At 30.6% G+C, this 21,840-nt stretch overlaps 2 protein-coding genes and 1 long non-coding RNA gene across 3 annotated transcripts; 1 reads left to right on the top strand and 2 right to left on the bottom strand.

The window, feature by feature from the left end:
- Positions 1 to 4,088: 4,088 nt before the first annotated feature.
- On the bottom strand, positions 4,089 to 4,862 carry LOC114924933 (uncharacterized). Its single transcript, XM_029291126.1, has one exon. It carries the CDS (start codon positions 4,860 to 4,862, stop codon positions 4,089 to 4,091), a length of 774 nt encoding a protein of 257 aa, XP_029146959.1.
- A 7,595-nt stretch (positions 4,863 to 12,457) lies between these two features.
- On the top strand, positions 12,458 to 14,338 carry LOC112728403 (uncharacterized). The gene is made up of 5 exons (XR_011868915.1): positions 12,458 to 12,786; positions 12,931 to 13,224; positions 13,484 to 13,589; positions 13,716 to 13,824; positions 13,951 to 14,338. It is a non-coding gene; the product is annotated as an uncharacterized lncRNA (long non-coding RNA).
- On the bottom strand, positions 14,183 to 15,447 carry LOC112728402 (uncharacterized). The gene is made up of 4 exons (XM_025778518.3): positions 15,346 to 15,447; positions 15,109 to 15,140; positions 14,975 to 15,003; positions 14,183 to 14,670 (listed from the first exon to the last, which is right to left on the bottom strand). The coding sequence occupies exons 1-4, from the start codon at positions 15,383 to 15,385 to the stop codon at positions 14,445 to 14,447; spliced, it is 327 nt and encodes a 108-aa protein (XP_025634303.1). The 5' UTR covers positions 15,386 to 15,447; the 3' UTR covers positions 14,183 to 14,444.
- Between the last annotated feature and the right edge of the window lie 6,393 nt (positions 15,448 to 21,840).

Raw genomic sequence — 21,840 nt, 5'->3', positions numbered from 1 at the left:
GGCCAGGATATGAATAGGACTATTTTTGAAAGTACCTAATAGAAAATTTTTTAAAATTGGTTCTGTGCTTAAAAAAGTCTAATAAAACTATAGCCTTATATGTTAATTAATATTTAAATTTTAAAACAACTAATGTCTATTATAGTATTTTTAAATTTTAAAAGTTATTTTATTAAACGTATTTATTATTATTTGCGTTTATTAAAAATTATTTTTAATTAAATTTATTAAATACATATGCCTACAACTTTTAAAAAACTAATTTTTAAAAGTTAGCTTTTACAATCTATTTTTGCAAATGACGATTACATTTTGTATCAATTCGTTCATTTTGCTAAATTGGTTGTTACTATTATACAGGTTTATATAACAAGTCACTCTCTTTTGATAATCCGCTATAGGGTGTAGCAGATTATGCTTTCACAAAATTTGATCATAAACCGCTACAGGGTGTAGCAGTTTATGTTATGCATTCTCTCAACGTAATCCGGGAGAGGGTATAGCGAATTACGTGCATCTAGATTACGCTACAGGGTGTAGTGGATTACATACAATTGCATTTGTTGCATTTGTGTCTGGAGTTTGCCAATGTTATATTTATGTAACATTTTTCTTTAATTATTTTATTTATGTAAATTGCCCTTGACTAAACTTATTTATTTACGTAAAGTTTATTTATAGACTCAGCAAACTTGTTTACATTTTAATACAATTTGAATTGTATTAGTATATTTTTATAAATTTTAATCAATTTAATTTTATTTAAATAATTAGATTTTTAAATTATAAAAATCGTATTAGTTTGTAATTTAAATTTTAAATAGATATAATTTAAATTAATAATTTATAAAATTGTATGTATTCGTATTATTTTATACTCATATGATTCATTATATTTATTCGATTTTTAAAAAATACCAGTGGTTAATTTTTTTTATTTAAATACATTCATATTATTTTCAAATTAAAAGAATATACTCATTTAAAATAATATGAGTTCGTTGATTTAAATTTAACAAAATTTTAAAATAATAAGAATATGCTTATTTAAAATATTAAAATTTTAAATTTTAAATAAACTTACTAATATTAATTTTAAATTTTATTTAAAATAATACAAATATGTTTACTTAAATTAAAAAATTAAAATAATAAGAGTACAGCTTCCTTGATAATGATTTCTTGAGCAGCTTCAATCTTGCTTATATATATATATATATATATATATATATATATATATATATATATATATATATATATATATAGAATTCCTCTCCTCATAAACCGTGACTGGTTAGAGAATTTTTTGCTCATATAGTTTCGTACATAAATCGTGGTCCTTAAAACCTTCTCCTACGTAAACCGTTGCAAGCTGGCACGGTTTACATGTAATTTAAAAACCGTGGTTAGCTTTACGGATTACATAATAATAAAAATGCACATGCAAGTAAGCCTTTTCCAATTGTTGGAATCACTTAAAGGTTTCTCATATTTATTTTATTTCAGTACATTGTCCAAAAAAATTAGAGTTAGGTTGTATTAGAAGGTATTTTAAAAATTTTAAATATTTGTTTAGAATTTGAATAATTTTGTTAATAAAACTCTATCTTTAATGGATAAAATGATAGTTTTATTTATTTATGGGTAGATTTACCAGTATTCTAATTTTTTAATGAGTAAAAATAATAACTTACTCTTTTTAAAACGTTTTTATGCAAGAATATACTATCTGATGAAAATTTAATTTTAGTATTTTTTTAATCCTTTAAAATCTCTTTTCTTTCATTTTTTTACCCCTCATCTCATTGGTATAACGTTATTACGTCATATATATTTAATAATTATTTTCATCTTCTAAAGCATATTTTATTTTCACACAAATATATAACAAAAAAAAATATTCGAAAGTTTTTTATAAAAGTACTTGTAAATGACTTAACATAACAAATCAATATTCAAACTCAATTCATTACAACATATTAATGACAGATCATGGCAACACATAAATAAAGTTCAAAAAGGAAAAACAACTTTTCACAATCCCACAAAAATTTTTCTCAAATTTATGTATAAAATTAGGCATTTTTCTACCATTAGATTTGAGTCCACATAAAAAACAGTACTTATAGTGCACCAATAAAAAAAATACAAAAATTATTAAACTTAATCCCACTTTTACTCCGTTCTAATTGTGCAATACATTCTGCATATTAATTGCCATCTTTTACGTGACTGCACGATTTTTCTGCAAGAGGTCAAAAAGTCGAGAGATTAATGACAAGTATTATAAATTCATAGCTGACTCGTACTATTCATAAGTGCGGATTGTTTCTACTATCTACGCCTTAAAAAAATTTTTTTTTGGAAAAGATTTCCTTTAGAACATGTAGAGGTGAATACGGATCGGATTAGATTAGATATGGTCAAAATTTCGATCCGATCCACAATAAAATCATCGTATCCAATATCGACAATTTTTAAGCTTGGATCGAATCTGGGATATATCTGCAAAATATATAAATGTTTTAAAAAGCTTATTTTTATTAAAAAATATAAATAAACTATTATTTTTTTATTCTTTTAAATATGTTTATTCTTAAAATATTATTAAACATATTTTTTTAAATAATAAAAATAAAATAATGCAAGATATATGATTATTATTAGTTAAAATAAAACATAAAAAAATATTTACTTATCTATTTATTTATTTTTGTGGATCCGCGGATATGCGGATATCTACATGAAATCCGCAATTCGATCCAATAGTCTTGCGGATCGGATCGATATCCACAATTTTTGAATTAAATTTGAATAAATATTGCGAATATGCGGATTGGATCCGATCCATAAACACCCCTAAGTACGTGATAAATAAAAGTTAAGTGATATTTAAATTGATTTTTCATAATATTTTATAATGTTATAAAAACATTTGCCAAATTAAAGAAATTAATGATTTATCTTTTGAAATTTTAAAAATTTAACTACTCAATAACTTTTCTTCTAGAAAAACTAAAGAATTATTTAAATATTATAAAATTTAAAGACCACTTTATCAGCGTTTTTGTTAAAAATTATTTATCATATACAAAACTTGTTTAAAGGCTAATTAAAAATACAAAAATATTATTTGTACATCAAAATTAGCCATTAGAATCAGTCACTAATGTATTTGTGTATAAATACATGTGTAGTTTAATTTATTTTCAATATGTATTTGTATTCTAGCATGTATTTTACACTGATGGCTGATAACTTTATATTAAAAAAATTTATTTCTAAAGTTACTATCGTTATTTTAAATGAAGAAATACAATAATTTTAAAATATTTAATTCTAAAGTATTCTAATATTTATTTTATAACAATAATAAAAATAAAAATTTAAAAAATATTTTATATTTTTTATCAAAAGATAATTACTAAAATTTAATTGAAATTATGAAATTTTAAATGATAAAAATTTAACTAAAAAATAATAAAAATTATAAAATTTACTGACAAAGTAGTTTAAAGGGTAAAAAACGTAAACAAGCCAAAGGGAGAACAATTTGACACAAATAAGCCAAAGCAAAATCTGATTCATCAATCAACCAAAGCACATTTCTATGTAGTTTGAACCAATATGGTTCGAACTCATTTTTCACGTAATTCGAACCAAATAGGTTCGAATTACACATTGTAACCCATAGCCACATAATTCGAACCAATTTGGTTCTAACTCTAACTTCATAATTCGAACCAATTAGGTTCGAATTACACCGAAGAAATAGTCACCAAGTAATTCGAACTAACATGGTTCGAATTACTCAGAATTCGTTTCACACAGCAATTTAAGTTACGAACATAGTTTCCGCATCATGTCTTAATAAAACTCGTACAATTATTTATTCTGGTGTGCATTAGACATACATTTCGTTTAAAATTGCGGAGACAGAACATATTTATTAACTAAAATCCCATTCAAAATACATCGCACTAACGTTAACAAATTCTATCAGTCACCAACTACAAGTAAGAAAACCGATAATAGTGGAATCTAAACGCGAAATTGAAATAACAAAAGTAACAAAGCCACCAATACACCTAATCATGTCCCCGTGTGTGCTCTGCTCCTCCGAGCTGTGGGAAACTCCGACGTGTGTGGCCGGGCTGCCGACAAAGCCCACATCTCTTTGGTCGGTTCGGATCTGCCTCGTCCATATTGGTCCGTATCCGAGTAGATCTCGGACGACCCTCTCTCGCACGCCTCTTATTGGGGTCATGGATGACAGTTGGCCCGTCATATGGTGGCCAGAAAGCCTCCGGAATGGGAGGTGTGAAACCCATATGATAGACACTGAAAACCGAACTAAGACGATACACCTGGTGGACGTAAGGCTCCCATGTAAGCTGTGAGTAGGCACAGCATGCCAGTGCGTGGGGACACGGGAAATGAAGTGTTTGGAAGTATCCGCCGTCACATGTGTGAGATGCAAGCGAGACTCTGTAGCTACCCAGTGAGAAAGAACCAGTCGGAGTTGTCTCTGCGACGGTGAACTCGAAGTTATCCTTGTCGTACACAGTAACCGTGAAGCACCTAGCCGTCTTCAAGTTGGCCTCTATACACTTCACCAAGTGCTGACTAAATTGTTGTCCGGTTCCCATCTGCGCCTCAGCCTCTCTCCCTTTGCGAACAAATAATTCGGCCAACCTTCCGTATGTTGCCTTCACTAGCGAGCACACAGGAAGGTTTCTGACATCTTTGAGGATTGAGTTCACACACTCAGATATATTCGTCGTCATGTGTCCGAATCTACGCCCCTCATCACAATGCTGTGTCCACAACGAATACTCAATCCGGTTCGCCCAGTCACACATCGCCGGGTCTTCGGACCTAAGAATATCAAACTAGTAATGGAACTCGACCTCGGTCTTAGCATACGCCGCATTCACAAGTAGCCTCCTTGCGTCTTTGCCCTTGAAGGTGAGGGCGAAATTTGCCGCAACATGTCGAATGCAGAATGCCCGGTATGCAGACGGAGGTAACCAGCCTCCGTCAGGAGCCTCAAGCGCGGCCTTGATGCCGTTATGCCTGTCCGAGATAACCAGCAGACCCAGCTGCGGTGTCACATGCTCACGCAGGTGGGAGAGAAAGAAGGACCACGACTCAGCATTCTCACCCTCGACTAATGCGAATGCAACAGGGAGTATGTTGGAGTTCCCGTCCTGTGCAATCGCGACAAGCAACGTTCCCCCATACTTGCCATACAGATGGGTGCTGTCAATACTAACTAGGGGCCTGTAATGATGGAATGCCTCGATACATGGTGGAAACGTCCAGAATAGTCTGTGAAAATAAGCTCGAGACTCGTCCAACTGTCCACTGACACGAACAGGGCTCGTCCTTAGGACTGCAACAGTACCAGGCATCGTCAACTGGACTCCTAACACCCACCTTGGGAGCTCGTTGTACGACTCATCCCAGTCACCATAGATGAGGGCAACAGCCTTCTGCTTCGCCAACCAGACCCTCCTGTAAGTCGGCCTAAACCCAAAGTGTGCGGCAGTGGCATTTAGGAGCACCTTGATGCTGACGGATGCATCAGCCCTAATTATTGGCATAATGAATGCCGATATCACATGGTAATCCAAACTCCTGTGGTCGCTGGAAATGGAGGTGGCGAGACAAGTATGCGGTCCGTTGTAACGTTTGACCTCCCAAATCTCCTTGCGCTGTCGGAGACTAAGCCGAATCAACCATGTGCACTCATTGCCAAACTCATAACACTTGCCCACATACCGGCGATAGTCAGACTCCACGACCTTGTACTTTACCCCTCGACGTATGCTGTAAGTCTTGACACTTAACAGGGCCTCTTCTTTATCCGAAAATTGCTGACCAACCTGAAACTCTATCAGACCTGCAGACCCTTCAGCATCTCTAGCATCAAATCCAGCCGGCTGCCCAGGAACCCCCTCCTGCCTCATGGCATCCAAGTTCAAAGAGAAAAAATGTGGAGGGTACTACTGCGTGCCAGAGCTAGAACCACCGCCCGCCCCAGCAGGCTCACTTGCTCCAACATCATCGCCACTGTCATCAGCAATCATATCCGGCTCGACATCATCATCCTCTGGATCATCCAAGAATCCATCTCCAACCCCAGCTGGTGCAGCACACTGTAAAGAGGTCTGCAGATATTCCCCTTCTCTGACCTCGTCGCTTACACAGCCGTTGAGATCAACAGCGAACGAAGGGGAGGTGACAGGTTGGACGGGTGGCTCGTACGCAGGGACGGTGGAAGATGCAACGGTAGGTCTGGAGCTAGAACCGGCTACCGTGGCTAAAGTGGTGGTATTCCGGTTCGAACCCCCAGAGCTAGACACCGCGTCAACCAACTTTGCCAACAGTTCTGGTGTCCTCACCTCTGGAAACTGCCGGCGACAATGAAACATGACCTGCAAGTCCTCATCACTCCCGATCGTGAAACAATCGTACTTTACGGTTTCCTGGAGCACCGTGATTGGAATTTGATAAAAAAAACTTCTTAACCCGTTTCACACCTTCTAGACCAAGTTTCAGCAGTACAGAGCTAACAAGGTCCTCATACCTCGTCGTAGGCCTGACGATAATACAGAGAGGATCCTTATCAGTGAACTTCACACCGGAACGAGTTTTCCTCTTAATGGATCCTCTGTGGTGAACCAACACTGCGAAACTCTCCTCACTAGCCATCTTACCCCTCTCTAATGATAGCAACTCACGTTCACACCATATATATACAGGTCTGGTCCTCACTAATTCGAACCAGCCTAGTACGAAATATGGTCTGTGTAATTTGAACCTAATTGGTTCGAATTATGTGGCTATGGGTTACAATGTGTAATTCGAACCTATTGGTTTGAACTACATAGAAATGTGCTTTGGTTGATTGATGAATCAGATTTTGCTTTGGCTTATTTGTGTCAAATTCTTCTCCCTGTTTTTAGTGTTTATTTATATTCCAAGGTTTAAGTAAGTAAATCACTGAAAAAGAACAAAGTTTTTCGCCAAGTGTTGTGCTTCCCGTTTCTGTTTTGAGTATCCAGAACTTTCCTTTTCAACTTAAACGTTCTACACTTCCACCATTGCTTCCTGTTTTCAGTTCTTAGTTCTTACAACCCAAAATCCCCCCCTTAAAATTAAGATTTTAATGCAATCTTTGGTGTTGTATTTCTCTTGATTTGTGTTGCAGAATTTGTCTTTCACTTTCTTTGATTCGTTTACCTGTGAGTTTATTATTTCTCAATCCATAAAACCCACCAAAAAAAGAAAAATTTTCTTATATTTTGAAACCGATCGTAGCATTAAATCTGTCAATCGTATTTTGTTTTGGTTCGGAGTTGTTTTTTATTTCACTCTTGTAATCTTGTTTTTACTCCCAGCTACTGTTTAGTCTATTCTTCAGTTGATTTTGAAAAAGGAAAAAAAAAAAAGGCGTCTTTCCTCTTTGCTCTTTCAACTTTTTCTTGAGTTTATTGTAATTTTGGTTGAGTCGTCTTTCACATCCCTTTGTTTTTACATGTTAGTTTACTCCTACTTACTTTTTCGTCTGTTCTTCTTCCGTTGTTTTTGAAAGGAAAAAAAAAAGAAAAAGAAAAACCGTCTTTCTTCTTGGTTCTTTCACTTCTTCCCACTGCAGTGTTTATGTTACACGTTTTAGCATATCCCTCCGAAAAAGAAGAAAAGTTTGCTGCTTTTGGTTTTGTTTCCTGGCACCGGATTCGATGGTTCCAAAACGTTTGGACCATCAAATCATCCCATAATAAAATATGTTTTTAAAGTTTTTTTTAACAACGGCTACATAGTCCTTTAACAAATTTTAATTACAAATTAATCCCGTATATTTTTTTAATTATAAAAACTGTTTTTAATTTTATAAATTATTATTTTATCAATAATTTATTTTGTTTATTAACAATAAAAAATAAAAACAATAACGAATTAGATCTTCCATTGATCGTAATAAAACTTTTGGCCATTCCAATGGATTAAAAGTCTATATTTGATCTATGACATTCGTGATCAACAATAAAATCGTGTTTCCTTGAAAACCAATCGATTGGAATTTCAAAACAATCGATTGAATTATAACTCAATCGATTGGATTACAGTTTATCACAAAACAATCGATTGAAAATTGTAAGGCAACATGGTTTTCGTATATCAATCGATTGGTTATATGACCCAATCGATTGAACGATGAATAAAGAGTGGATTTTTGTAATTCAATGGATTGGTTATGTATGTGAATTCCAATTCAATCGATTGGAAAACGTTGTAAATGATTTTTTTTTTAAATCAATCGATTGTTAATATATTTCAATCGATTAAAATTTGAAATACCCATCTATTAAACAAGAAAACTATGCGTATTCACACAAGTCTCTCCCCGTTTTCCAAAACGTGAGAAGCTTTTTATTAGATTTTAGAGAGAGGAGAGAGGAATCGAACTGGTGTTCTTACGTAGTCAAAGCAGGGTGTCTTTGAGGTTATATATTAAATAATATTTTATTTTGTTATTTAGGTACTCCTTAGGTACTCCTAAAGTTATATATTAAATAATATCGTCTTTTTATTCCTCCATTTGTCTTGAATTACCATAAAATAACAAAAATTAAAAACCTTAAACCCTTAAATTCAGTTTTCTCACACTCAAATCTCAGTAGAATTTTTACATTGAGCTGATTGTTATTACGTGAAGCCAAGAAGGGTGCAAATTCTGGATCATTTAGAATCTCCCTCCATTTGCCTTCCCTATGTTTCTCGATGCCTCAATGAGCGCGTCTTCTTCTTTTTTTCCATTTCTCCATTTGCTTACCCATTTGACTACACCATAACAACAATGATTTTTTTAACAATTCAACTTGAGAAGCTTTCTGGATTTTAGAGAGAGGAGAGAAGAAACAAACTGGTGTTCTTACGTTTCAAAACGGGGAGAGAGTGAGTGTGAATACGCATGATTTTCTTGTTTAATAGATAGGTATTTCAAATTTCAATCGATTGGAATATATTAACAATCAATTGAATTCAGAAAAAAATCATTTACAACGCTTTTCAATCGATTGAATTGGAATTCACACACACAACCAATTGATTGAATTTGCCAAATCCATATTATTTTGGTGAATTCAATTGATTGAGTAACAAAACCAATCGATTGTTTTAGTGAGACCCCTCATGTTGTTTTCAAGCATTCAATCGATTGGAGAGTATAAACAATCGATTGAATTACAAAAATCTACTTTTTATTCATCGTTCAATCGATTGGGTTATATAACCAATCAATTGATTTATGCAAAAACCATGCTTCCTTGCAATTTTCAATTGATTGTTTTGTGATAAACTGTAATCCAATCGATTGAATTATAATTCAATCGATTGTTTTGAAATTGGTTTTCAAGGAAACACGATTTTATTGTTGATCACGAACGTCACGGATCAAATATAGACTTTTAATCCATTGGAATGGGCAAAAGTTTTATTACTATCAATGGAAGATCTAATTCATTATTGTTAATAAACATAATAGATGATTGATAAAATAATAATTTATAAAATAAAAAAGTATTTTTATAATTAAATAAAATATATAGGGTTAATTTGAAATTAAAATTAGTTAAAAGACTATGTAGCAGTTGTTAAAAAGACTTTAAAAATATGTTTTGTTATGGGACAATTTAATGGTCCAAACGTTCTGGGACCATCGAATCCGGTGCCTTGTTTCCTGTCTATTTTTAGGCAAAGAATTCGATGGTCCCAGAACGTTTGGACCATTAAATGGTTCCATAACAAAACATGTTTTTTAAGTTTTTTAATAACTATTAAATAGTCTTTATTTAATTTTAATTATAAATTAGTCTTTTATATATTATTTAATTATAAAATCTATTTTTTATTTTATAAATTATTTTTTATCATTCATCTATCATGTTTATTGAGAATCAAGAACTAAAATAATAATAAATTAGATTTTCCATTAATCGTACATAATTTTATCATTGATCCAATTACATACGTATTGGGTTGGAAAAATCGTGTTTGTTAAAAATTTAATCGATTGGATGCAGAAACCAATCGATTGAAATTCAGGCTTCCCAAACTTCAATCGATTGGAATTGATACATAATCGATTGAATTTTGTAAGGCATGTGGAATTTTTCTTATTCAATCGATTGGTCATATTACCCAATCGATTGAAATCATCAAAACAATCTGGGTTTAGTTAATTCAATTGATTGATTTTGTTACCTCTCAGTAAATTATTATTTTCGAAAATCCCATTTTTCAACTTTAATTCCCCAAATATGAGTTTTTTTATGCAAAGCAAGTTACCGTACTATAATTTTTATAGAGTTTGCCTAACCCCGACAAACTTCACTTCAAATTCTAAAAAAATGGCTAACTCAAGTTCTTAAACTTCCAATAGTCAATGACAACCATTATCATAGTCTCTAGAGTACATAGGAGTACATAAGAATATTGGAAAAATAATAGTTTTTTTTAATTTATAATGAGAAAAAATCTTGTTTAAATATGCCTTATTCCCGTGTATCTGTGTATTTCTGGAGACCATGATAATGGTTGCCATTAATGTTGAAAAAGCCATGCTTGTTATCGGTGTATTTTTGTGCACTCCTATGTACTCTTGTAGACGATGATAATGGCTAAAAAATTTGAGTTTCGTTGGTTTTGAAAAAAAAAATCGAGTGAAATTCGCTGGGGTTAGACAAACTCTATAAAAAAATATAGAGTGCGGCTAACTCGCCCTAAATAAAAAAAATCGTATTTGAAAAATTAAAGTTGAAAAATGGAATTTTGGAAAATGATATTTTTTTAAATGATAAGTAAAAATGATTTTAGTGTTATAGGAAGTGTACTGAAATTTTTTTCATTGGTAAATTTTGAAGATGTCAGGTGTATTTATGGACATTGAGATGGATGAGTAATACTATGAGGACGGTGACATTAACCAACAAGAAGAGCTAGGATGTGACTAAGATATGATGGATAAACAATATGAATATCTGAAGAAGATTTTGGAGATGAATTTGCTGAGGGAATAACAGAACCAATTCGATTGAATTAACTAAACCTAGATTGTTTTGATGATTTCAATCGATTGGGTAATATGACCAATCGATTGAATAAGAAAAACGTCACATGCCTTACAAAATTCATTCGATTTAAGTTTGGGAAGCCTGAATTTCAATCGATTGATTTGTGCATCCAATCGATTTAATTTCTAAAAAATACCATATATTTTTTCAACCCAATACGTATGTAACTAGATTAATGATAAAATTATGATCGATTAAGATTACAAAATATTTATTACAATTAATGAAATATCTAATTTATTATTGTTTTAGTTTTGTTCTCTCTTGATTTGCGTTGTAAAATTTGTGTTCCACTTTCATTGTGTCTTTTACCCGTGAGTAACATCGTTTCTCAGTTCATAAAACCCATAAAACAAAAAGAAAACTTATATTTGAAATTTGGCAATCATTTTGTTTTTGTATTGGTTCGGAGTTGTGGTCAGTGAAAGTTGTTTGGCCTTTTGCTTTAAAACTCTTCATTGCTGCTGCCTTGTGTCGAATCATTTCACATCCCCTTATTTTGTTTTAAATCCGAGCAAGTGTTTCATTTGTTATTCTTTGAAAAAAAAAAAAGAAAAAAACAGGAAAAGAAGAGTGTCTTTCTTTTTTCTCTTTCAACTTCAAGAAACGATTATTTGTGCTCATCACCAAGTCATCAGAGGTAATACATTTCTTTCTTTCTTTATTTTTTTTCAATATAATTTTGGATGGTGTTTAAAGATGTTTCTGGATGGCAAAGTTCTTAGTTTCTTGACCATAGAGTTTTTATACACAACTTCAATAATTATAAAGTGATTCCTATTTTTAGATTTTATATATTTAAAAATATTCTGTATTACAGAATATTTTAATCGTATGTTTTTTCTTTCTAATCCAATCCATTAACCTTTACTTTTAATTCATTTGTTAATTTTATAGGTGACTACAAATATTAAATAATAAATATTTGTATTTAATTTTAACATTAGTGAACTTTTAATTTTTAACATACTCAATTAAGAGGTTGTGAGTTCGAGTCTCCTATCTTTTCAAATTTTTTGCCAATGAGTAATAGCTCAAATGGCACAGACTCCCCATCTTCAATTAAAAGGTTGTGGGTTCGAGTCTCCTATCTTTTCAAATTTTTTGCCAATCAGTAATAGCTCAAATGACATAGTCTCCCCATACTCAATTAAGAGGTTGCGGGTTCGAGTCTTCTATCTTTTGGTAAAAAAAAAAAAATTTAACTAAAATGATTACTCTACTTTAACATTTGCCCCAATTATTAAGATGGCCCAATCTCCATTATTGAGCAAAGTGGAGGCCAGTAAATTAATGAGTTACGGCCTTGTTTAATTGGAATTGTATAAAGTAGTGGTGTTGGTCTCTCTCTATCCACACACTTTCACTTCTTTATTTCCTCTCTTCTTTTTCGCCCCCTTTAACACACCCAACCATTCCATTCTCATCTTTTCTTTTCTTTTTTTGAGTCTAAATAAGCAAGCCCAGACACAGAGAGATAGTGTAGGACTGGCTCTCCCAACCATGGAAGCTTTTAGTTTGCTCAAGTACTGGCAAGGTGGTGGCGCACCCCTTCCACCTCCCTCTACCGCCTCCGCCTCCGCCGCCGCCACTACCACCATTCTCCGTCAGCACAATAATGCAACTGACAGCACAATAATCACTTGTAAATATTTTTGAAATATTTATTAGCAATGAAATTATAAGCAACTAGTAATAAGTGTATATTTATGAATTAAACATGTTTATATAAATGTGTTGATTTCAAGTTGAACAAAAATTCTTAACTGGCTAGAAATTTTGTTGGCAGATTCTAGCTGTGTGCGGATGGAAATGGTGGAAGGACTTGAACCTCTTCGATATAAAGATTTACCAATTTTCAATCTGTGAGAATCTGCAGCTGATATCATGTTGAAGATGATGCCTAATGATGACTTCAATGAGAGTGATTCAACTGTTTGTTTCACCATGAGCTCAGTTGAAGATTTGCCCGGGTTGAAAATTGGTAGATCTTTAATCCGAAGAAAGAAGAAGAAGAAAAGAAGAATCATCGTCCGAAGAAGACGAAGAGGAATCATCGTCCAAAGACTATACAATTGGATAGGTATTGAAACAAGTGTAAGGCGCATTTCATTCTAAATTGAATAGGAAATTCTATACAATGTTTGATTGCCTTTGATGCTAGTATCAGTTAATAAAATACACAATTTTGGCACCTCCACTCAGCTTTAACAAACTTTATTCTAGCAACACTGATAGCATGCCATACTGATAAATGTGCTAATGTGGTAAATTTTGGGGGTCAGTGAAGGCCGAGAAATTACTACTTCAGTCTTCTTCTGTTGTTATTCATGTTGCTTCAGATTTTACTATTGGTGGATGTAAGGGGCAAGTCCTTCCGATGGTTGTTGGCGATGTAGTCATTTATGCTTTTTAACTTGATTCATACTTTTCTTTAAAGCAATTAAGGTAATCTTGCTAATCTATTACCAGAATTGTCTCTTTTCAATTAGTTTTTATGTCTATTAATTACTTATGTTGATTGTAAATTTTTGGATGGTGATGTATTTGAATGGAGCAGTTCTTATTCTGCAGTTAGGTGTCCTTTTGAACTGTGATTCTCAGCATACTATTCATCCTACTCTATTAAAGAGTGAACATTGGAAGTGATATATATTCACAAAATAGTCACACTGAGGAAAATGTAAGTCATATAGCCCCTAACACTTGTCCATAACTATACATGCTTGCCTTTTATGTATCTACTTGATATTTCTTATTATGGTCTTGAAGTAGTTGTTGATTCACCTAATCCAACTCTTTTATAAAGTTTTCATTAGAGGGAGTTCTTGCTGTCTTGGACAGTTCGACTTGGTCTTATGTTTGCTTCCCCAGAGACAATTCAGCTTGCCTCTATGAAGTGTCATGGTGATTGATTATTTGCAAAACAAGAAGTTTGATCAATTGTGATAGGTCTTAGGTTGTAGCCTCTCTTCTTCACTGGAAAAGGAAATGCTTTGATAAATAGTGTGGAAATCGTTGGAAATCGTTGGAATTCGGAGCATCTATGTTCATCAACCACTGGATAGTTGGTGCTAGTAATGCTAATAGTCAATTTATTAGGTTTTGTAACACTAGGTGAGGTTAGCTTTTGGATAATAGTAGTGTAAACAAACATTGAGAATTGAGATAGTTTTGGCTTAACCACTAGTCGTCAATGTGATGTGCAACTTCTCCAGGATGATTTACTACAAATTAAACTATGAAGATGTCTTACCGCACAGGCAGAGTAAAATGCAGGAGAATCCAGCGTGAAGCCAATCCTTACCAATGCCTGGAAACATATTCGGCAAAGTTATTTAGAGTTGCATCCAACATTACACATAAACTAAGGAACTCAACATTTTGTTGATACAGCTTGGGAAGTACTAATAAGAACCATAAGCTCGTCTGGCTAAGCAAAACCAGTGACACGATAAACAGAACATCTTTGAAATCATTCTTAAAATATACCTCAAAAACGTCATCAAGGACAAGAAAGCCACGACCCCTGCATCAATGAACCGAACAAGAAGTGTTATAATGCAGAATCAAGTGATCATCCAAGGCGATATGACCGCACAATTATACTGACAAGCTAGAGTTTAGACATAACAAGCTATAGGCCACAGTAATATCGATCCAAAATAAGCATGAACTAATTCATTATAAACCTTTCATGTTATTAGTTTCTTTCCTATAAGATCATTCACAATGTAATTGCCTACAATAATATCACTCGAAACTACATGCAAGATGAAGTTCTGAAGACAAATAAACAGAATGGAACAAAAGCATATAAATAAACCAATCACCTCTCAAGATCAGAAAATGCATGTTGAACCTGAAGAGCCATTTATAGTGGTTATTAGAACCAACGTACTTAATATCAAATATAGGTTAATGACAATAACCTCACATATCAAATGCATAATAGAGAAACACTAACCTTAATAAGGAACTTGTTGAGTGCAACAAATTCTAGAGCAAACCATTTACGAGTAAGTTAGAGTGAGCTAGAACATGTTTCAATTCTACTATAAACAAACTCCAACAAATAAAGTCCCATATATGAAAGAACACTACTTTCCAAATTTCAAGATAGTATTTGATTATTGATGTAAATCTCAGCTTCTTTTTAGAGCATAGTGGGTTAAGCATAGAGTGCAATGGGATTGGCATATACCTTCAAAGCTCATAGTACCATTCCTATCAAAATCATACATCCTACACAATTATGAGAACAAAAAACAAGAAAGGAATTAGATTATGAATGGGGAGCAGTTATGGTTCCAGTTTTGTTAGAGTCAACTCTGTCGAACCATTCACGAATCATAGCGTTGTTATTGTTGTTGTTGTTGTTCTCCATTTCAGTTTCAGTTTCACTGATTCATTCATTCAACCACGGCTTCTTTTGCTTCCTTCTTCCACCTTCGTCTTCTGATTCTGATGAAAACCAAATCCATAAATTGAAGGGTCTACCGTGAGGACCATTTTAGAGTACACACCTTAACCCATTCTTTTTTTTTGTTTGGTCAGCTAATTCCTTTCACAAACAAAAAAGGGCCCAATGGGCCAAGGCTCATAAACGATATTTTATGGAGAGTCACTTCTATTACAGAAATGATGGATACTTCAATTCTTTTTCTCAAGGGATGTTGTCAATTTTTCTTACACCCATGGTTTCTGTTATTTTATTATTTGGAGTAGTGTAAAATTGTATATTTATAGGATATAATTTTAGTTTATTTTAAAACTATAAATATTTCTGTACAATGTTATCTACTTAATTAGATATTAACATATTATATTAGAGTGTGTTTAAAATACAACAATAACAAAGTCTTATCCTATTAGGTGAAGTTGATTACATAGATCAAACATATTAAATTAGATTATTGATACGGAGATTTTGATTTTTTTTTAGTGTATTTGAAACACCTTGAGAATAAAATTTTCACAAAAAAAAGTTATTTGGTTTGCAACATAAATAAAAGTAAGTTTTCAATTCTTAAAAAAAAAATTAATTCTCACATTAAATTCAAACTAAAACACACTAAAATAGCTCTGATGTATAATTCTATTACTATTAAATTAACATTTAAGAATAAAATATCAAAATTGTTTCTATCAAAAACTTGATTTTCCAAATATACATTTACCCTAACTTAGTTCTTTTCTTTCTCTTCCTTTATTTCTTCCTTGTTTCTTTTGTTAATCTACCATTCCTCTAGTGAAAATTTGAAACACTTCTTTCTTTACTTTCCATGTAAAAATTTAGATTTTATAGGTTATTTTAAAGAAATATTTCAATTCCATCATAAAAGAAGTTAAATAAAGAAACCAAAAGAATAAAATAGTAAAAAACAATTCATTTTATTGATGCAATTAGTTGTTCCAAACTATGAATTTAAATTTTAAAATAGAATTAAACTTCACTTTTTAATAGAAATAGAATTTTTTTCCTCACTTTAAAAGCTTTCTAAACACACTCTTAATCATTTTAGTTATTCTATCAGCTACTATAAATGATCATATAAAGATATTTTAAAAATATAATTTAGAATACTAGATTAAAAGGATACAGTACTAAATACATTTATATTCAATAACGTTGGCAATTTGGTGATAGAATATGTACTATTCCAACGTTATATCGCACTAATGGAGAAGAACATCAACAACGATATATATATATATACATCCCTTATGGTTGAAGGTGCCTCCGTTACAAGCTAAACCACAATTAGTGGAACACTCGTTTTCTTTACTTTTAAGATGAATGCTAATTTCATTTCTCAAATATAAACATAACCCAAACAATTTTTTTTTAAGTCCATTTTAGTCCCGCCCCTAACATTTGATCTAATTTTTAGCTTATATTTTATTATTTGAAAAATCTTATTTTTATTTTCAAATAGAATTAATATTGTCTCACGGTTAAATATGTGTGAAATATTTAATTAACGTTGTTATAACGTGGATATATGAATGGCAATAGCTTTTCTTAGCTAACTAATCTTCTCCTCTTTTAATGTGTAAATATTTTAATATTGTAATTTTAGAGGAAATGAAAAAGATAATAATGTTCATAATTTCATATTCAAAGATATTAGGATTTAATTGATAAATAAGTAAGCAGGCATCACAATATGATTCAATAAGTGGACTAATAATAGATGATGAGTTGAAGATATTTAACTAAATTACATTGTCATTGTACATGTTATTAAGAATATTAACTATTTTTCTCGAATTTATTAATAGAAGAAAAGCATTATGTTCATTATATTTAAAGTCTTTTAGGACAAGATGTCTCAAACGTTGGAAAAATAAACTAAATGTCTTTTATGTTTCTAATAAGAGGAAGTCTCATACATTCACCTATATATATAGGTGAATGCTACCCAACTCCTCTAAAATAATATGTAAGTTATCCTTTATTATGTGTCATATTGTAATTGGTCCTTATCTTAACCATAGTTGGGTTATTTTATAATTTATTATTCTTAAAATATCAAAGCTCCACTCCGGATAATTGAAGCACATTCCACTCATCCTTTTTTTGTTCATCACTTCATCACCTAGATTCGGTCCTTCCAAGCACCGTCGTGTTCGTGACAGAAAGCGCCAACGTCATCTACTGCCCTCCCACACAACCTCTCTTTCTTTAGTGCATCATCTCTTAGTCACGTCATTGAATTCCGTCGCTCATAACTTGTCCTTCCCAGTATAGCCAGCGCCTCTTTTTGCCATGGATCACTGCTTATCCACATAATTAATGGTTAATTTTGGTTATTAAATTTTTTTATTAAGAAAATATATCTTTATTTAATTACGTGATAGAACATATATTTATATGTAAAATATAATATAATAAAATAAATCTATTCAAAGTATTTAAAAGTATAATTAAAATTATGAACATACAAATATAATAATAAAATTTGTATTCCAAACAAATAAACATATTTTTTTATCATACATATATTATTTAAAAAATAAATATATTATTAAAATTAATAACAGAAATTTAAAATGATAAAATTTAACTTTCTTACCATATTTTTTTATAGTATTTTTATTTTTTTAATTTTTAATTTATTAGTACTTTATTATTTAATTAATAATTAAATAAATTATTTTTTTGAAAAATTATTTTTTGTATTATATTAAAGAAGAGATCAATATAGTAGTTTAAAAAATAAATTGTATAAATATTTAAGAGATAAATATAAAATACATATCTAAAATAAATAAAACAGACAAAATGAGAGTACTCTTGAGAAATGAAAAATTATTTTTGTGTGTTTTATTTATTTTAAGCATGTATTTTATATTTATCTCTTAAATATCTATCTATATAATTTACTTTTATATTTAAAAATTTTAATATTATCTATTTTTTATTTAAAAATCATTTTTACATTATTTTTTAAACTGTTATATTGGTCTTTTCTTTAAGATAATACAAAAGATAATTTATTATAAAGATAATTTATTTAATCATTAATTAAATAATAAAATACAAATAAATTAAAAATTAAAAGAATAAAAATACTATAAAAAATACTTGTAAGAAAGTTAGATTTTATCATTTTAAACTTGTATAATTAATTTTAACAATTTATTATTTTTTAAAATAATTTATGTACGATAAAAAAATATATTTTTTCTGATTTTAATTATACTTTTAAGTACTCTAAATAGAGTTATTATATTATATTTTACATATGAATATATGTTCTATCGTGTAATTAAATAAAGATTTATTTTAATAAAAAAATTTAATAGTCAAACTAAACATTACTTAAGTATGTATTTCATATTTATCTCTTAAATATTTATACAATTTATTTTTTAAACAATTATATTGGTCTTTCTCTAATATAATAACAAAAATAATTTTTCATAAAAATAATTTATTTAATTATTAATTAAATAATAAAGTACTAATAAATTAAAAATTAAAAAATAAAAATACTATAAAAAATACGGTAAAAAAATTGAATTTTATCATTTTAAATTTCTGTTATTAATTTTAATAATATATTTATTTTTAAATAATATATGTATGATAAAAAAAATATGTTTATTTGTTTGGAGTACAAATTTTATTATTATATTTGTATGTTCATAATTTTAATTATACTTTTAAATACTTTGAATAGATTTATTTTATTATATTATATTTTACATATAAATATATGTTCCATCACGTAATTAAATAAAGATATGTTTTTTTAATAAAAAAATTTAATAACCAAATTAACCATTAATTATGTGGGTAAATAGTGATCACAGTAAAAAGAGGCGGTGGCTATACTGGGAAGAGAGGTTGTGCGGGAGCGCATGGTGATCGCTTCTTGTCACGAACGGTGCTTGGAAGGACCAAATCTAGGTGATGAAGTGATAAACAAAGAATGGAAGAATGAAATGTGCTTCAATTAACGGGAGTGAAGCTTTAATATTTTAAGAATAATAAATTATAAAATAACCCAACTATGGTTAAGATAAGGACTAATTACAATGTAACACATAATGAAAGATAATTTACATGTTATTTTAGAGAGGGTTGGGTAGCATTCACCATGACTTCTTCTTATTTATTAATTTTTTTTACAACTATACTTTTGGGTTTCTTTATTTTGGCGAGGATAACAGCATATTTACAAATAATCAAGTTTTAAAAAAATAATTCATATTGAATTTGAAATCATATAGTAGCACATCTATTTATTTATAACATATAAAAGTTAATATCAACTTTTTTTACTATAAATTTAAACCATCTTTTCTTTTGTTAACAATGTTACGTCAATAATTCTAATAACTTGACAAAAGATAAAAATCAACCAATCACTTTTAGTAAAATATTTTTAAAAAATTAAAATAAAAATTTTTTATCTATTATTATTCAATTAAAATATAAAATATTAATTAAATATAATAAACATACATTAAAAATATAATAATAATAATATACAGTTATAAATATTTAAATTTTATAACTTATATATGTAAATATTTTTATTATTTTTTATTTTTTATTAATTATTAATTTTTGAATAATATAATATTTATTAAAATATATTATATAGTATAAATAATTTATTTTTTTAGACATTGTGCGAGTTTCACTCTAATAATATATATGATGAGTGAAGGAATCAATGCCTGGTGATAAAAGAAAGTACCTTCCATAACCGAGTTTTTATCAATCAACAATAAGAATCTCAAATCATGCATGTTATTTTCCAAACTTACCATAAGCTATCTATTTTCTTGGAAGATTACTCTATCAATGTCAACCTCATATATTGGACTTTTTGATATACTAACCGTATCAAATAGTCGTTGAATTTTATCAATTTTTTATTATCATTCAGACTGTTAATATAAAAAAAATATATTTTTAATATAATAATATGTAACTAAAATTGTTGTTTATGTTATTAATAAGGATAAGTATTATTTTAGTTTTTAACGTTGAGGGTAAGAATCGAAATCGTCTCTATCATAATTTTGGATTTAAAATCATTCTTAATATTTTTTCTTTGTATTAAAATCGTCATTTTTAATAAAATTTTTTATTTTATTATTGAATTACCTTTATTAATGAAAACATTATAAAATTAAAAAAAAAAAAACACGGGAGGGGACAGGAGAGAAGGGAAAAGGGGAAGAGCGAGGGGACAAGGGAGAAGGGAAAAGGGAGATGGGGAAGGGGGAAGGCTAAGGGGGGAGGCGGGACGGCGCCGGCGAAAGGGGAGCTTTTTGCTTCTGCTTAAGCTTCTGCTTGAGCTTCAGCTTCTGCTTCTGTAACTGATATGTTGCCGGGAAGGGGAGCCCGACACGAGTAGGGCGGCGCGCAAAGGAGAGAGAGGGATTTGAGGCTGAGTTGGGTTCCTACCATCACCGATCTGCTCAGCCGACATCGCTCCGTCGCCCACGAACTGCCGGTGGTTCTGCTTCGTCTATTGTTTCTGCTTCTTCTGCATATGCTTCTTCTTTTTGCTTCGACTTCTGCTCCTTGAGTTTCTGCTTCTGCTTCTTGTGCTTTTGTGACTGCTTCTGTTTCTATTTTTAATTTCCTATTTTTGATGATTTGTTTTAGGCTACTGGACCAATGCTGCATTGTGCAAATGAAAATTTGGTTCAAATATGATGCAACAAAGCAACCAAATGTCATCCATGTACACAAAGTTTGCAGTGATTGGTATGATAACTTAAGAATGTGTTATGTGATTACTATAGCTTCCTGGCATATGTATTGTCTAACTGGACTTGTAGATCAGCTTAACAAAATATATTAATTCTGACTGATTATGGATTGGTTCAAATATTTTGTTTTCTTGTTTTATTTTTTTTTTCTTGTATGCATTTTTTAGCATTTTGATTATTGTATATTTTGTATTAGTTTTCTGTTAGTATTTAGACAATAAACATATATAAACATTGGGAATCCAGGACACTACAAGTTTATTTTGTTGGTGAAACTCTTAAAAATTTGAAGACAGAATTGTCAAGGACAGCAAAGCTATTAAATGCATCAAATGTGGCCTAAAGGGAGCTGCACTTAGATGCTATGTCAAATCCTGCAGAAGAACTTATCATCATGCTCCTTGTGCAATGAATGTCTCAAATGCTCTTTAATTTTATTTCTGATTAAAAACAAAAA

This window comes from Arachis hypogaea, chromosome 12, assembly GCF_003086295.3.
Source record: "Arachis hypogaea cultivar Tifrunner chromosome 12, arahy.Tifrunner.gnm2.J5K5, whole genome shotgun sequence".
NCBI lineage: Eukaryota > Viridiplantae > Streptophyta > Magnoliopsida > Fabales > Fabaceae > Arachis > Arachis hypogaea.
This window is presented reverse-complemented; position numbering and strand designations above follow the sequence as displayed.

Bases quoted from the DNA above. Each gene is read 5' to 3' on its own strand.
- LOC112728402 (XM_025778518.3), bottom strand. From the start codon at position 15,385: ATGTATGATTTTGATAGGAATGGTACTATGAGCTTTGAAG. The intron at 15,141-15,345 runs GTATATGCCAAT...GGTTTGCTCTAG, and splicing joins TGGTACTATGAGCTTTGAAG to AATTTGTTGCACTCAACAAG. The intron at 15,004-15,108 runs GTTAGTGTTTCT...ATGGCTCTTCAG, and splicing joins TCAACAAGTTCCTTATTAAG to GTTCAACATGCATTTTCTGA.
- LOC114924933 (XM_029291126.1), bottom strand. From the start codon at position 4,862: ATGTGTGACTGGGCGAACCGGATTGAGTATTCGTTGTGGACACAGCAT.